General features: G+C 37.1%; 1 protein-coding gene across 4 annotated transcripts in view; it reads left to right on the forward strand.

The window, feature by feature from the left end:
• IL13RA2 (interleukin 13 receptor subunit alpha 2) overlaps positions 1 to 17249 on the forward strand; it is a 47254-nt gene that overhangs the window by 23028 nt on the left and 6977 nt on the right. For 2 of the 4 annotated variants that reach the window (XM_046673568.1, XM_046673565.1), the window contains exons 2-5: positions 12300 to 12426; positions 13736 to 13887; positions 14948 to 15101; positions 15630 to 15750. In XM_046673568.1, the coding sequence (XP_046529524.1) occupies positions 12333 to 12426; positions 13736 to 13887; positions 14948 to 15101; positions 15630 to 15750 (521 nt within the window). In that variant the 5' untranslated portion in view covers positions 12300 to 12332. Of the gene's footprint in view, positions 1 to 7290; positions 7349 to 11033; positions 11109 to 12299; positions 12427 to 13735; positions 13888 to 14947; positions 15102 to 15629; positions 15751 to 17249 lie in introns of those variants that run through there. The other 2 variants (XM_046673566.1, XM_046673564.1) reach the window with 2 other exon arrangements.

Consider the following 17249-nt stretch of genomic DNA (forward strand, 5'->3'; position numbering starts at 1 on the left):
AAGGAAGTATAAAATCTTAAAAAAAAAAAAAGTAAGCTAGAATGAAAGGAGATAATGGGAAAATCATTTAACTTCTCTGGCCTCTGTTTTCTCATCTGAATATAAGCCATGGTGATAGATGGTGGAAACCAAGTATATGTTGGTGTGTGTAAATTTGTACATATATCTCATTGTCTTTTGGTGGTAAGTATCAAGAGAATCAGGAGGGCCTAGGAGCTCATGAAGAGCATCCCACCCACTTCTAAGGAATAAAGTGGGATTGGAGGGTAGGAGGTATTAGTCATTCAACCCTCCTGTGGATGCTCAAAGAAGGACAAATCTATACTCTAAAGGTATGATTCTGCTACAAGTGGCTCTCTTTTCCCTAGGCTTGTTTGACTTTGCTCATCTAGCAATGATTAATCTCTAATTATGGAATCAGTCATCTTCCTTATCTAGCATTTTTGCAGGAAGAACAGTGTACATTGTTGGTGGAATTAGTGCTGACTCATTGAGAGGAAACTTGAACTCCAGGGCAGTCTGATAATAACTAAAGCATGTGGGATGAGCTGTCGACATCTGGACAAGATGAAGCAACATAGGATTAAAGATGTGTGATCGCCCCATCAGAACAGCATTCAGAAAACTGTGGCAGCAGCTCATGAGGGTAGAAGAAGTGCTGTGGTACCTCAGAGCAGCTTATATTAGCAGAACCTCCAGATGACCAGAGAGGGTCCTCCAGTGCTTATATACTCTTGTTTACAACTGTAAGGACTTTGAAGGCCTCAAAGGGCAACATTGAAGTGTAGTCACATTGTATTTTGTCACTATGAAAAATTTCTATTTCAGCATTTGGTGGTTGTAATATTTGCAAGTGGGGTGGTTCAGTATGTTTTTTTCCCCATGTGTCTGGTCGGAGACTTTAGCCAAGGGAAGTGCTACATGGCTTAAATGTATCCCTTCACAAGAATGAGCTTCTGACTCAGGCTATGTAGAAAATGAGGGGTTGCACTGTGTAAGTGCATACTTCTTTGATTACTTGGCAATTTGGGCTTAAAAGATAATGAACTTATAAAGGATGTTGATACACAATGCTAAATACTCCTCTAATTAGGTTACAGGTTCTGTTTAAATAAGAAAGTGCTTTATTTTGTTCTCATATAACTGTCTGGAGGTAGCTAATCCAGGGCTGCATGAAGAATATGCAGCTTTACTGCATGAGGTTAAGGGCCCTGGGCTACTCTGAACTTGTTCTGCCATGCCTAGGTGTTTCCCTCATCTGCTTGACCAAAGGTGGCTCACTACCAAGATTACCTTCTAATTAGCAGGATGGAGAAAGGGGAAAAGGGGAAGGAGAGAAAAGATCCATTTTCCTGAAAGGCATGACCCAGAGATTGGAGATAACACTTCCATTCACATCTCTTAGGCCAGAACTTAATCACATGTCACATATAACTGAAAGGATGTTCAGAAATGTCATCATTTTGTGTGGCCATATGCCTAGCTAGAATTTCGGGATTCCGTTGCTAGTGAAGAAGAGAATGAATATTAGGGGACAGCTAGTAATCTCAGCTGCGCCACCTCCAGAAAAGATTGTACCAATTTGCGTTTCTACCAGTAGCCTGAGAGAAGGCTCACACTTTATTTATTAATTTTGTTTGTATTATAATTTATTGAACTGTAAGTTTCTATAATTTAAGTGTGCAAAAGACTTTATTTTTTAGAGCAGTTTTAGGTTCACAGCAAAATTAAGAGGAAGGTGCAGAGATTTCCCATATTCCCCCTGTTCCCACACATACATAGCCTCCCCTATTATCAACATCCTTCACCAGAGTGGTACTTTTGTTACAACTGATGAACCTACATTGACACATTCTTATCACTCAAAGTTCATATTTTACATTAGGGTTCACTCTTGGTGTTGTACATTTTATGGGTTTGGACAAATGTATAATGACATATATCCACATTTATAGTTCATACTATACTTGGGTATTTTCACTGCCCTAAAATTCCTCCATGCTCTGCCTATTCATACCTCCCCCTCACTCCAACCCCATGGCAACCACTGATCTTTTTACTGTCTCCATAGATGTGCATTTTCCAGAATGTCGTGTAGTTGGACTCATATAGCCTTTTCAGATTAGCATCTTTGACTTTGGAATATATGTTTAAGATTCCTCTATGTCTTTTGACGGATGGACAGCTCATTTCTTTTTTCTTTTTAGCCTTGAATAATATTCCAGTATCTGGATGTGCCACACTTTATTTATACATTTACCTACTGAAGGACATCTTGGTTGCTTCCAAGTTTTGGCAATTATGAATAAAGCTACTGTAAACATCCATGTGCAGGTTTTTGTGTAGACATAAGTTTTCAACTCCTTTGAGTAAATACCAAAGAGCACTATTGCTTGGTGGTATGGTAAGAGTATGTTTAGTTTTCTAAGAAATCACCAAACTGTCTTCCAAAGTGTCTGCGCTATTTTGCATTCCCACCAGCAATGAATGGGAGTTCCTGCTGCTCCACATCCTCACCATTGTTTATTATTGTCAGTGTTCCAGATTTTGGCCATTCTAATAGGTGCATAGTGAGTAACTATCTTTTTGTCTGTTCCTTCAATAGACTCGAGGGCAGGGAACACTGTGTCTTGCTTCTTTTCGTATCTCTAGCCTTGAGTGCTAAATGGATGCTCAGGAAATGTCTGTGAAATGAAGATCTGGATGGATGCCTATGACCATGTCAGCACCAATACAGCAATCAAAGGACAGGTTACAAAAACAGAGACTCTGAGGTTCTATTTTCATGAGGAGACTCTAAAGTCAGTTAGGAAACATTGTCTAATTCAGTCTCAAAAGCAGTTATCAAAAACCGTGAGAAAGTGGGAAGTAGACAGACCTACCTTGTAGGATTACAAAGTAAATTTAGAGCTTTAAGCACATGATAATAAAGAAACAGTCCTTTTAAAGCAGGAAATTCATTTTTATTAAGGTCAGTCAGTCCATTGAAAAACAAGAAAGCTCTGCCCACATACAAGTAAAAAATAGGAATTTTTTTTGTCATAAGCATTTTTAAAAAGTAAGCTTATAAGGTTATAAAACTGGTTTAATCTTCAAGTGATGCAAGAAAAATATTATTCTGAAGCCAAAGAACTGATGAAAGTATTGAGAAGAGAGAATGCTTCAGTATTTTTTTAAATACTGTTTTTTCTCTTTTTGAGGAAGATTAGCCCTGAGCTAACATCTGCTACCAATCCCCCTCTTTTTGCTGAGGAAGACTGGCCCTGAGCTAACATCCATGCCCATCTTCCTCTACTTTATATGTGGGACACCTGCCACAGCATGGCTTGACAAGTGGTGTGTAGGTCCGTGCCCAGGATCCGAATTGGCGAACCCTGGGTCACCAAAGTGGAGTGTGCGAACCTAACCCTTATGCCGCCAGGGTGGCCCCTAAATACTGTTTTTAACTGACATAAAAAGAAAACGAAAACAAAAATGTTTTTTTAATTGTATACTTTTTGTTTGTTTTATTGAGGTAACATTGGTTTATAACAATATATAAATTTCAGCTGTGCATCATTATATTTTAACTTCTGTATAGACTGTATCGTGTTCACCACCAAAAGTCTAGTTGCCATCTGTCACAATACACCTGACCCTCTTTATCCATTTCACCATCCCCCCTCCCCCTTCCCCTCTGGTAACCACCAATCTGTTCTCTGTATCGATGTGTGTGTTGTTTTGTTGTTTTTATCTTCCACATATGAGTGAAATCGTATGGTATTTGTCTTTCTCCATCTGGCTTATTTTGCTTAGCATAATACCCTCAAGATCCATCCATGTTGTTACAAATGGCAAGATTTTGTCCTTTTTTATGGCTGATCCAGTATTTTTAAAATAACAGTAGTCTGTGATCTAAAAATATATTAATTTCCACTTAATGGAAAAGATAAACATGAGTAAGAAAGAGAAAAAGAGGGAGAAAATGGAAAAACAAAAGAAGAGAGGGCCAGGAGAGAGAGGGACATGAAGGAGAAGGAGCAAACAGCAAGAGCCTGAAATGATGAAATAGCTACCCTCCATGGTCTGAGTCTCAAATAGGCTGCCCCCATAAGCCAGACTACAAATCCTCTTGCCTAGAGATATGCACTTACTGGAACCCTTTGGGAGTATATATAGTTGTATTGTTTCATCTCTCAGTTTCAATGTTTTCAAAATACAATAAAGGCTATATGTTCGTATTCTGCATTTTGAGATCGAGACTAGAACCAGAATTTCTGATATTCCTTGATTCAGATCTTCAGTCATGTCCTAGACTAACAGCCAGGTTTTTAAAATGCCTTATAAAAATGTAGTTAAAATTGTTTCTGATGACTTTTGCTGAAGAAGACAAATTTAGAAGAAAAAAAATGAAATCTCAGATTGCGCATAGAAAGTAAAGATGTTCTATAGTCTGGAGAAATGTCAGGTTTTTAAAAATAATATTTCATTGGAAATGCAAGAAGTTGGAGATAGCTTTGCAAAACAATTTGAGTAGATGGAAAGTATTTGTTACACTAATCATTGGTGAAGCTAAACTTTGGTGGTTTCTAATTGCCTCATAAAAATGCTCTGCCTTTGCATGGTGCACTTTAATAAGTACAATCCTAGAATACTCTGGCCTGCATCCCTCAAATAAGAACATCTGTCATTACTAAACAAGCATGGCAAAAATCTAAGGGAGAGCAGGATCAAGCCTTTATGTGAGATATTCTTCATTCATGTTTTCAAGAGGGAAGAAATAAGTGATTTCTTCTAGCAAGAGCACCTTATGTCCCTTCATAGTAAAATTCTCAAGAGAGTTATCTATATACTCATTGTCTTTAATTTTTACCCTTCTATTCTTTCCTGGACTCGCTTTAATCTGAGTTTTGCTCCAGACATTCCACTTATTTCCTTATCAACGTCATCACTTATCTCCAATTTACCAAATCCATTAGACCATTCTCAGACCTCATCTTACTCGGCCTATCATCAGCTTTTGACATTGTCTTTCACTCTACCCTTGAAACATTTTCCTCATTTGGTTTCTGGGACACCACAAACACTGGATTTTCTTCTTACCTCCCTAGCCTATGCTTAGTCTCCTTTGTTGGTACCTTCTCATCTCTTTGACTTCTGAATATCAGAGGGTCTTGATCTCAGTCCTTGGTCCTCTTTATCTCATTTATACTTTACCCTAGGTGACTTCAATTGATCTTGTGGCTTTAAATACTATCTATATGTTGATAACTCTCAAATATGTATCTATAGTTCTGGTCTTTCCCCTAATCTGCAGTCAAATATCCAACTGCCTCTTCATTGTCTCCTCTTGGATATTTAGTTAGGCAGCTCAAACTGAACCATCCAAAACTGAGCTCTTGTCCATCATCTCCAGGTCCCATAAACAATTGTCCAGTTGCCCATGACAAAAATAGAGGCATCATCCTCTGATACTCCACACTCAATCCGTCAGTAAATCCTATCAGCATTGCCACTGCTATCAACTTGGTCCAAGTCACCATCAACTCTAGCCTGGATTATTGCTTCTACCCTTTCCTTCCATACAGAGTAGCCTTTTAAAATGTAAGTTACATCATGTCACTCTACTCACAACTGTCCAGTTGCTTCACATTTTACTAAAATCAAATGAAAATTTGTTACCATAGCCTACAGTCTGCTTATATTTGTGAGATCATCTAACTTTTTCTGTTTCCTATCCTACGGGTCCTGCTATTCCTAGAAGTACTACACTGATTCCTACCTCAGGGTTTTTGAATGTTCTATTCCTTCTACCTGGAAGATTCTTCCCCTGTATCTTCACCTGTTTCATTCCCTTGATTCATTGAGGTCCTCGATGTCACTTTTTCAGAGAGGCATTCCCTGACCCCCCCTATCGAAAATGAACCCCCATTACTCTTTTTTATATTATCCTGCTTTATTTTTCTTTATAGAACTTAGAATTATCTGATAAGCTTATTGTCTGTCTTCCACACCAGAAAGTTAGTTCTAAGAGCGCAGGTTCTTTGTCTTGCTCACTGTTGTATCCCCAGTACCTGGAACACTGCCTAGCATGTAGTAAGCTTCCAAAAGATAATTATTGAATAATGAATACACATTAGAAATATTTATGTGTTTTTCTTAACATTCTTTTCCATAACTGATAATACTATATGTGATATAACACCATAATCTCACGTATTTACAGATTATACCTTCCAGACATGAAAAAGCATACTGGTAGAATAATAACCTTGAAGAAATATAAAACCTGCTATTTTACATTTGGCATTCTGTTTTTACTTAGTATGAAGGGGATGGGGCACATTTTATCATTTACTTTTGAAGTTGTTACTCGAAGTGAATGTTTTGGGTATACAGTGTTTGCTTGCTAACAAGTATTTGAAGGCATCTGGGAGTGAGGAGAAGGGTGTTGAACAAAAAAGATTGTTTTGCTAGTTCCAGAGCAGCTGTGCTTTTCAAGATACTGCATCCCTCTTCAGCTGTGACTCCAGTTGAATAAAATGTAAGGTATATTTAATAACAACAATTTGACTTGTTTAAAAAATTGATGCCCTGGGGGATTTTTTTTAAAGGGTTGTAAAAGCCTGTGAGTGGTTTGTTGTATGGGATTATGAACTAATAAAACTCTGATCTGCTCAGATTAGGGACAGATTCTGAAAAGTGCAAACTGCTTCATCAATTAACACTGTAAACCTGGCATTGCTGTGGTAGCTCAAAACCAAATTCTCCAGCTTTGACAGTGTTTCAGGAAACTTGTTAGCTGGATGAACCCAGGATGCCATACAGGAAACCATCTGAAAAAAGAGTTAGGGAATAAGATGACTACGTATGTTTTACGAGATTTATTGAACATATTTCATAAATTTCAATAAACAATGTTAGTATGTAATGTAGACAGCGACACAAGTATAATCATGTTATGTATAATTGGATGTTAAAGTGATATTTGTTAAAAAGAGATCCTACCTGTATTTCATTTGTCTACAGTGATTTTCATCATTCAACATGTGCCTAACTACTTTGTGTATTTTTGTGGGGAATGACTTACACATGACTAGTGGCAAGCACGATAAATCTGTCTGTTTCAAAGTCTTTTTGTGTTTGAAAGTACACGAAGTCATCTTTGGCATTCTTTGTGAACTACTCCACTGCAGGACATATTATTTGTTAGTTATTATCTAAATTAGATTTGCCTCACCACTAGTTCATACGCTGATTGTACTGTTATTGAGTCATGTATCGATCTCAACATTTTGTCAGGCCTCAAGATCTGGCAGGTTCCAGAGGTGCTGATTATGATGCTGAGTCATGGCTATACTCCAGAGAGGTATGAATAGACATTTGCATATGTTGGATGGTCTCCTTGAAACAAGATTAGTTATTCAGCAAGCCAGTGCTTTTGAGTCACATCCTAAAACCGTGGACTGATACACAGCAGATTAACTGATGAAACAGAATGATATCCCAGGGATAACCTGTATGAGAGGAAGTTGAGCTTCACTAAAGTGAGGTTAGTTGAAAGACAGTATTATATGTTAAAAGGAGCATTATCTTTTAGAATCAGATTTACATATCTTGTCTTGCTTAAGTTGTATGACCTTCAGTAATTTGCTTACATTTTCTAAGCCTCATACGACTCATTTGTAATATTGGGATAATGATAGTAGTAACTAGCAATGTTTGTGAGACTTAAAGGTGCTACTCTATATCAAGCATCTGGCACAGAGCTTAATGCCTGGTAAGAGCTTAATAAACTATAGTCCCTATTATTATCATTTTCTAAATCCCCTGGCAAAGTTGGTGCTAGAGTCCAGATCTCCTACTCAATGCCTTCTCATGTAAGACTTTCTAAATTTATCATTTCACCCACAGATGACATTTAAGCTTTTGCAGTTACCCCTCTTTTCCATTTTATTCTCCTCAAGCTCTACTTCTTCTCTATTTTCCCGTTTTCTTTTTCTCCAAGTCCTATTATAATTGCTTTGGCTGATATTTTTAGATATTTTAAATAATGTGAATGGAAAGTATCAAATTTTATAACACTAATTTTTTTTTAAGATTGGCACCTGAGCTAACAACTGTTGCCAATCTTCTTCTTCTTCTTTTTGTTCTTCTTCTCCCCAAAGCCCCCCAGCACACAGTTGTATATTCTAGTTGTGAGTGTCTCTGGTTGTGCTATATGGGACGCCACCTTAGCATGACCTGACGAGGGGAGCCACGTCCGCGCCCAGGATCCGAACCAGCGAAACCCCAGGCTGCCAAAGCGGAGCGCACGAACTAAATCACTCCGCCATGGGGCCAGCCCCTAATCTTTCTTTTTATCTAATGGCAGCAGAAATAACATGGCCATACTTCTTTGGGGTGGTTTTTTTAGAAGTCACTTCAGTGATGTTGCAAAACTCCATTCATCATTTTCTAATAAATAATTATTTTTTCTGCAACTTAGTCACTACCTTTACAAACAAAACAAGAACCTGAGGTCATTTCAGATACTTTGGAAGAATCTTTTTTTTCTTTGTTAAGGTAGAGAAGGAACTTTTCTACAAAACTGTATTATGTAAGCGACTGCATTCTTAGTCTTGCAACCTTTTATTGCCCCTTACTTCTTTTACCATTCCTTTCAGTATGGATTTTGCCAGCTGTGGGATCTTGTACAAATCACATCACTTCTCTAAGCTCCAATGTTACTGACTGTAAATATGCAATACTAACTTTATACACCTATAGATTTGTTAAAATAATTCAATAAATTATTTGTAAACTATAAAAAACTAAGAAAATGCAAGAAATTATTGTTATTAAGACAAAGATCAGGGGCTGGCCGGTGGCATAGTGGTTAAGTTTGCGGGCTCCACTACAGCGGCCTGGGGTTCACAGGTTTGGATCCTGGCCTGCTGGCTATTTCGGGAACAGCTATGTAATTTTTTCAGTGTGCCTTATTATCAGACAGGAAGTGAAGTATTAGAGATTCTAATTAATGCCTCTAAAGTGGAGAAGAGAAAAATAGAAGGCCTGTGATAATTGCCTATGATAATCCATTTCTTGAGAAACCATATTATTGGTAAGTACCTGGACGTTCTCCAATAATGCAAGGATTATCCCAGCCAACTCTTAGAACGAAGAGATTATGTAGCATGGCTTTGAGAAGGTGGGGAATTGAGGCTGAAAACAGGAAATAGCTTTAGGCCTGCCATTCCAAAGGAGATTCTCAGTGGGAAACTGTCTAAGCAATAGTGTTGTGTGAAACTGATTGGGTAGAAACAGGAGGCTGCCCTCCACATTGATCTTAGGCGTGGAAAATGCTAGTATAGTGGTTATCATCGAGGACTCTGGTACTAGACTGTCTGGATTCAAATGTAAGCTTCACCATTTATGATCAGTGTGACTTGTGGGAATTTGTTGAATTTTACTATGTTTCTGCTTCTGATCTTTAAAATGGTAATAAAAATAGTACATATGCCCAAGGCTGACTATGAATATTATATGAAATAATGCATGTAAAGTGCATAAACTGAATAAATAGTAGGAAATATTATTATTAATACAGACATTATGACTCATCACTCGCATCTTGTGTCTTAGACAAGATTTAGCTGAAATAGTGTCTGGCAAAAAATATAGGTGCCCAGTGAATGTTTATTGAATTATTACTCTGCCAAGAATGTCGTGATGGTAAAACTGTGTGGTAGAGTTGATGGTTTGGGTGGTGACAATAGGTTGAGGAAGATTCCCGGGGAGGCTTCTGGTATTATAGGTGCAAGATAGACTCCTTATAAGAAGAAAATTTATTTGCTAGTCAGTGAAAAGGGTTCAAGAGAGCTGGTTTTCAGTCCTACCTCTGCCACCAATAAGTTGTGTGACCTTGCACAACTCACCTTCCTTGCTGGGTATTTCTTCATTTTTCAAAATAAGGAGTTAAGACCAGATGAATAGTTGTTAACTGTGGCCTTGGAGTGGGGAGTATTTCAGAAACTGTTTCAAATTCCGTATGTCTGCCTTTCTATCCCCCATCTTCCCTTTCTCTTCAGGTCCCTTCCCCTCTTTTGAAAAACTCTGTCCTTCCTGGTAACCATATAGTATATAAAGCACCTCATGGCACTAGTGACAAGCCTATAACCCAGAAGCCAAGGAAAGAATTGTCTTCGTGTTCATTTGGGTAAGAAAGTCTAGGTGGGACCCTAGGTGTAATTCAGGAACTCCTTTTGTGGGTTTATAGATAAGTGACTCAGGAAGCCAGTTATCACATTTCCCGTCTTTGCTTGAATGTGTTGGACTGATCCGGGAAACGCTATTTGATAACCCGAGTCAAATTTCAGTAGCCTATAAGTAGAATAGAAGCAAGTGATTTTTAACTCTTTACTTAGCATTTATGCTGCACATGACACAGGGCTATGAATGCTATGAAATATTTAGGGACAGATTGATAAGGGAGAGAAAACTTTAAGATCTCTGAGAGAGCATCTTAAGGGAAGCCTGATTGTCTTAGTCCTTATAGGTAGAATGAAAGGATTTCTCTTTGTCAGACTTACTGCCTTGGATCCAAAAGTAACTAGTGTGTTCATCTCAATGTATGAGATCAGCTCTGTGGAAGATGTGTGGCCTTCTGTTGACCAAACCTATTACTTATAGATGCTTTAGAGGGCAGCAATGGGCTGGTGAGCAGGGAAGGAGGAATTGAGGAGAGAGATTTATTGGATGTCTGTAAGAGAAATGACATCTTTTATGATTTTATGAGACATAGACAAAAATGACACAGTGTTGATTCAGCCTGGCTAGCTACTTGAAGGAAGACTTAAGTGCTGGAATCCCAGAGGAAAAGCTTTCATAATCCTGAGTCAAACGTGTGGGATCCAGCATGCTAGGGTGGAAGTGCACTGGGTTGGGAATCATAACTCTGTCCTACTTCCAGCTCTGTTACTAACTCGCTGTGCAATCTTGGGCAAGTCTCAGTTTTACTTCCCAATATATAAAGGAGGACTGGACTAGCATTGTCTACAATATACCTGCTGGCTCTAACAGTCTGATCCCAAGATTGTATTATGTAATAATGGGAGCTTACCAACATTAGAGCATTACAGATGGACCAGGTAGGATAACGATGGTGGGGCAAGGAGAGAGGGTCTGTCCTGCCTAATTGATTTATGTTGGAGAAAAGAAAGGTAGTCCCTGAATGTTAGAATAAGTGACCTTTAATCCTTAACTTCCTGTGAAATTGTTGGTTCTGGGAATATAGACTCAAAAAGAAGTATAGAACTGGGAGTGGTGATTTTTTTTGAAAGGAGAGTATTTTTTGATTAAGTAGGTATGTGGATACATGAATCCTTTAAGTTTTGATCATAAAATCAATATTATTCAAAAATAAAAAGATGATTAAATTGTATTTTGTGGCAGTGAAGTGCTGTTTTAAGTAAGGGGTGATAAGTTTGGATTTGTCCTTTAGAAAGGTCATTCTTACTGTATGTGGTGTAGAGAATGTTTTGGAAACAGGAAAGACTGGATAAGGAGATCCCTGATGATGAGATCCTCAACTTAGGAAGGGGTAATGATAATGCAGAGATTGGAAGAGAGACTGAGGACTTGAGAAAGACTCTCAGGTTTCTGGCTCGGGCAATTGGGAAGATGATGATGTCATTTACTGATACAGGAAATACAGGGAAGAGTGGAACATATAGGAGAGCAGAAGATGATAATTTAACATTTCTTATGAAGATATGAAGCAAAGTTCTCAGTTATCTGAGGCTTTTGTGTCATTTCTGAGTTTTCTCAGTAGTCAGATAACTTTCAAATACTTTTAATCTCAGAAAAGAGTATATGTATCTATCAGTGTGTTTTCTTTGTTGCTAGGGGAGAGGTTGCTATGGAGACTAATGATGTCATAAAGCCCCCTGTGAACCAATAAGCACGCTCTGGTGGCTCTGGCTCAGTCTTCAGGCAGAAGGCTATCTGAAGCCAACCTGTACTGGCCAGAGCATGCGATGCGTGGAAAAGTATGTGTGTGGTGGGGGGTGGGGGGGAGAGGTAGAGGGATACAAGTTTTGTTTGTTTTGCTTTGTTTTTACTCTTATAAGAAGGGTGAGACTAGAAACCTCCCTTTCCAATTATGTTGGTTCCGCACTTGATTTTTCTTGTTTCCATGGTTTAAAGGTACAGTTTTCTCAATTCTTGGTAGCGAGCAAGCATAGAATTTCCATGCGAAGACTAATGTACTTTTAATAACATTTAGTCATTTGGTTATTTGAAGTAAGATAAAGTTAAAATATTATATTTTTTCTTCTTAGAGTGGAAATTTCAAGATATTAAATCTTGGAGAAATGGCTCTCACTCGTTTGGATAGCAGATGCCTCTATACCCTTCTTATTTGCATGGCATTTGGCTCTACTTTGTCTTCAAACGCCGAGATAAACGGTAAACCAACAATGGAGCAGTTTTAAAGTTGGAGATATTAACTGTCTTTTCAACCTATCCTATGAAAATGCGTAACAAGTAGATGGATTGTTATTGGAAATATTTCAGGAAGTCCATGCAGAAAAGATATATTCTTACTAGTCAGTCTCATGTATAAGGTAACTGATGATAACAAACATTTTGTGGGATAAAAGCCAAACTAAAAGATGCTTTCCATACCTTTTTGTATAGTCTTTTCTAAAAAATAGATTAATTATCTGAACTTCATTGCCTGGTACCCAACTAACTGTAAATTTTCCTTAATTAGTATCTTTAACTTTTAAGACAATTATATAAATAAGAAAAAATGTACAGAGATTTAAATTAAAATTTAAAAATAATTACAGAATTATTAAATCGCATCTAATGAACTTTTATTATTGTAGAAGGTAATTAGAACAATGCGTTTGACAAAGATTTCTAACTATAAGAGTTGAAATAATAGGATTGTCATTTCATCCTCGATAGGGGCCTTCTTTTCATTGGTACATGGGGGTCCCATGCTAAATCATAATTTGTGCCACAATTTCTGTCAGTGGGTTCTTTTCCTCACCTCAGTAATTATTATGAAGTGAAGTATTAAAATGAACAGGGCAGAAATGAGAGGAAATTATTAGCAGAAAAGCAACGTGAGAGCAGTACTATAGTACTACTAGATTTGCTAGCAGCAAAGTTTATAGAATTATTTGTTTATTTTTGTTGCTTTTTAAATCACCAGATGGGGGAGCCATTGCCTCCCACTACTCTCTCCCCCAAAATAAGACGAGCTGTTTTCTGATATCTTTCTATTCAGCTGCCTGTCACTTTTTCTTGAGTCCTTCCAAAGAGTGGCCCTGGTTTGCCATACTCTAGGGATAGCTCTGAACTTTAGTAAGCTAGAGGATTCAATTAATCAGAATAGACCAACAAGATCTGCCTGTTCTCCAAATTCTTAAAGCACTTAGCCATAAGCCATAATTAGTGGCAGCCACTAATTGACTTTGTTTCTGTGGATTTACCTATTCTGGATATTTCATATAAATATAATCATACAATATGTGGTCTTTTGTTATTGGCTTCTTTCACTTAGCATAATGCTTTCAAGATTCTTCCATGTTGTAGCATGTATCAGTACTTCATTCTTATGGTTGAATACTATTCCATTGTATGGGTGTACCACAGCTTATTTATCCATTCATAATTGATGGACATATGGGAGTAATCTGGATTTAGCAATCTCTGTCATAAGATACTGGAAAAGAGTAAAAATATTTTATTGATTTTGTTTCAGTTAATGCTCCTCAGGACTTTGAGATAGTAGATCCTGGATATTTAGGTTATCTCTATTTGCAATGGCAACGTCCTCTGTCTCTGGATAATTTTAAGGAATGCACAGTAGAATATGAATTAAAATACCGAAACATTGATAGTGAAAACTGGAAGGTAAGTAAAGCATGCACTTGTGATATCATAGTGATTAGGAGTTTTCTTGTGATTCCTGCTGTCAGCGTCCACTCTAATTGCCATATCTCAATAGCTATTATTAAGATATAGCAAGCTGCCTTGCCTGTTGCTATCTGCCGTGCATCCTGCCACATCTATTTTCACCCCACCCATTATTAAGACTACCATTGGAAGTATAGGAAAAAAAATACTTGGTCCAGTGGAATGTAGATTTGAAGAGTACTTACACATTTTACCATATTTTACAATTACTTATATACCTGTATATGGGTCTTATATATGCTACTGGACTGTGAGCTTTTTCTCTGTGGGAATCAAGCCTTATTTATCTTTGTACTCTCCCTACAGAACACAGCATGGTTCTTTGCATATATTGTAGTAAGTGCTTACTGGAAGTTTATTGTATTATTAACTAATTACATGGTCAACAGGCATGTTTATTCAAAGATTTCTGTCGTACAAGGCATTCTGTTACCTTCCTAATCCAGCTGGGTAGCTTCGAGGGATAATTCAAATCAAATATTTATTAAGTAACTTTTTGTGCCAGGCAGTCTGCCAGGTATCAGGAATACAAGGATAAGTGATATTTGATTTTAGTCCTCCAAGGAGCCCACAATTTATCTGGCTTTCCCCAGTTACCGCCAAGATCTTACTTTATATGATTTCTGAAGAGTTTATATGATATTTGAAAGGTGATAAATCATTTGTCATGTAATACGTATATGGTATGTGAAAATTATCTCTTGAGTTCAAGTTGGTTATAGCTCAAGTTCTGCCATAAAGCCTTTTTTCTCTTGTAGATTTTTTTTGTGTTTTTTGAATGAGATATTAAGATTCAAGTGAACTCATCAATGACATCATATACAGAAGTGAGCTCTGCCAGAAATATATCTGGGGCATTGTATCAGATAATCATCAGGAATTTCTTAGATATTGTGAACTCTCCAGAGTATTAATGACTTCTTAGCCTTCTTAACTGTGGCTGATGATGCCATTACTGTTTCTAAGCTTGACTTTGTCTCATCTGTTTATCAAACAGACCATCATTACTAAGAATCTATGCTACAAAGATGGGTTCGACCTTAACAAAGGTGTTGAAGCAAAGATACGCACACTTCTGCCAGGGCAATGCACAAATGGGTCAGAAGTTCAAAGCTCGTGGGCAGAAGTTACTTATTGGACATCACTACAAGGTTAAAACAAAGCTCTCTTTTCATATTTAATACTTTTAGAATGATCCATATGAGGAATAAGTCCCTTAACTCTTATATGCCAGGTTATATGTACAGTTGAGAGTGTGGCACAAAATAGAGTCTTTCTTAGGAGTGGGTGACTGTCCTTTTTGAATTCTTTAAATCGGCAAATGCATTTGGCAAAACCTACCTCTTATTAGGTTAATATAGTTCCCAGTTTTGGGGTCACAGTAGTAAATATGTATGTGAGTATTTACTCAACTGCTCAGAGCATCCCAGAATTGTTAAGTTAGTACTTTTGCATATGCTTACACTAGTACCAGTAAATGAGCACTCAAAGGTTTTTGATTTTGCATGCCTCACTTACAGTGAAGTGATTTCCAACAACTTTCTTTTGAAATATTCCTGATTATGTTGATTGCTAAATGAAATGGAGAGGTCAAAGGAAATGAAACAAAATTGCATAGTGATTTCCCAAATGAGTCATCACCATGCCTTTCAAACATTCACGATTCAATCATTCCTTAGGAAATCTGGGAACTAAAATTCAGGATATGGACTGTATATATTACAACTGGCAAGATTTGCTGTGCTCTTGGAAATCTGGCATGGGTGTTCATTTTGATACCAATTACAACTTGTTTTACTGGTAAGTATTTTTATAATAAGAATTTCATATTAGGAAAATATCAAAATTGATCCAAAGTATAAGTAACTGTATTTTCACTAAATTAAATTCATTATATTTTTCAGAGTTGTATTTATGATGAAGGTTGTTTACAGTTATTTGTGGTTTTCAATGGGAGTTAGAAGGAAGTAGGAAAGTACTCTATGGGTGATATAAAGAATGCAATCACTGATTCTGTACTGGATTATATTTTGTATCCTTTATATAGATGGAGTTATAACCTAAGCAGTTATAACCTAAAAATGATGATAGCATTGATAAATTGATAGGTAAGTATCAGAATTTATGCATTTAATAAATAACAGAAGCCAATGAAGGACACAGTTACTCTTTCTGAGTTTCAGGCCCAAATTATCATGGCATTTTCCTTTAGAAAATCGTATAAGTGATAAGGTATAAACTAATAACAATCCTTAGAACTGGGTTCTGGTCCCTGGTCTGCCATCATTTAAACTGGTGGTCTTGGGCAAGCAATTTCCCTTTTTGCAATCTCAGTTTCCTCATCTGGAATTGGATGGGTCAATTTCTAAGGTCTAAATTATTTGTTCATTAATTCAACAAATATTAAGCAATTATTAAGTGCCAGGCACTGTTCTAGATAAAAAAGACAAAAGTGTGAATAAGGCAAAGTTCGTGCCCTCTTATACATTGTAGGTCATGTCTAACATACTTTATTCTCACCTTACTAAAGTAGTGAGGGAAAAATATTAACATTTTAGAGACTGGAAAATAAGGGTACCATGAGGCTTCCCGTTGGCACAAAGTAAACCTGTGTAAAGTCAACCCTAGAATTCAAGTCTTTCAAAGTCTAATCAGGTGAAGTAACAAATAGACTACAATTCTGCAAACTCTGCCTAAAGTAAATACTTGGCATAAAGTGAATTCAGTAGAGTCCAGAGACTTGTACAAGCACCTTACCAGCTGCTAGATTGGCCTCACTACAAAAGGAATTTTGGCTACTTTTACAGGTTATGTCACATTTTGCATTGCAAGCTATTCTTTAGGAAAATAAACAGGCATTTGTTGCTTGGGAAATCCCCCTTAATTCCCACTAGTTTTATTACTGGGAAGAGGTTAACTTCCAATTATATGGCAACATTTCTTGTCTAGGAGAATGGGAAATTAGATATTTACTTGCCAAACGGCTCATCTTTTTCTTTTTGACCTCCTCATTGTCTTTTCTGAGGTTTATCTTTTGTTGTGTATTGTGTCCTCAGAGGACTTTCATTCGTTTTATTATACATAATAGTATTTTGTAAGTCTGCTTTTAAATCTGCTTTCTCCAGTACAATGTAAAAAAGGTCGTATTATCCAAGATTATCTATATAAATCCCAGTTTTTCTTAGTAGGAATTGTTTTCCGCTTCACAAATCCTGTTGGTGAGTCAGCATAACCTAAGTAGATGAGTAAGAATCCTTGCCTTGTCTTTGAATTTTGTAAAGACTCTCACCAGATTGGAA

The sequence above is a fragment of the Equus quagga genome, chromosome 10 (genome assembly GCF_021613505.1).
Source record: "Equus quagga isolate Etosha38 chromosome 10, UCLA_HA_Equagga_1.0, whole genome shotgun sequence".
In the NCBI taxonomy this organism is placed as follows: domain Eukaryota; kingdom Metazoa; phylum Chordata; class Mammalia; order Perissodactyla; family Equidae; genus Equus; species Equus quagga.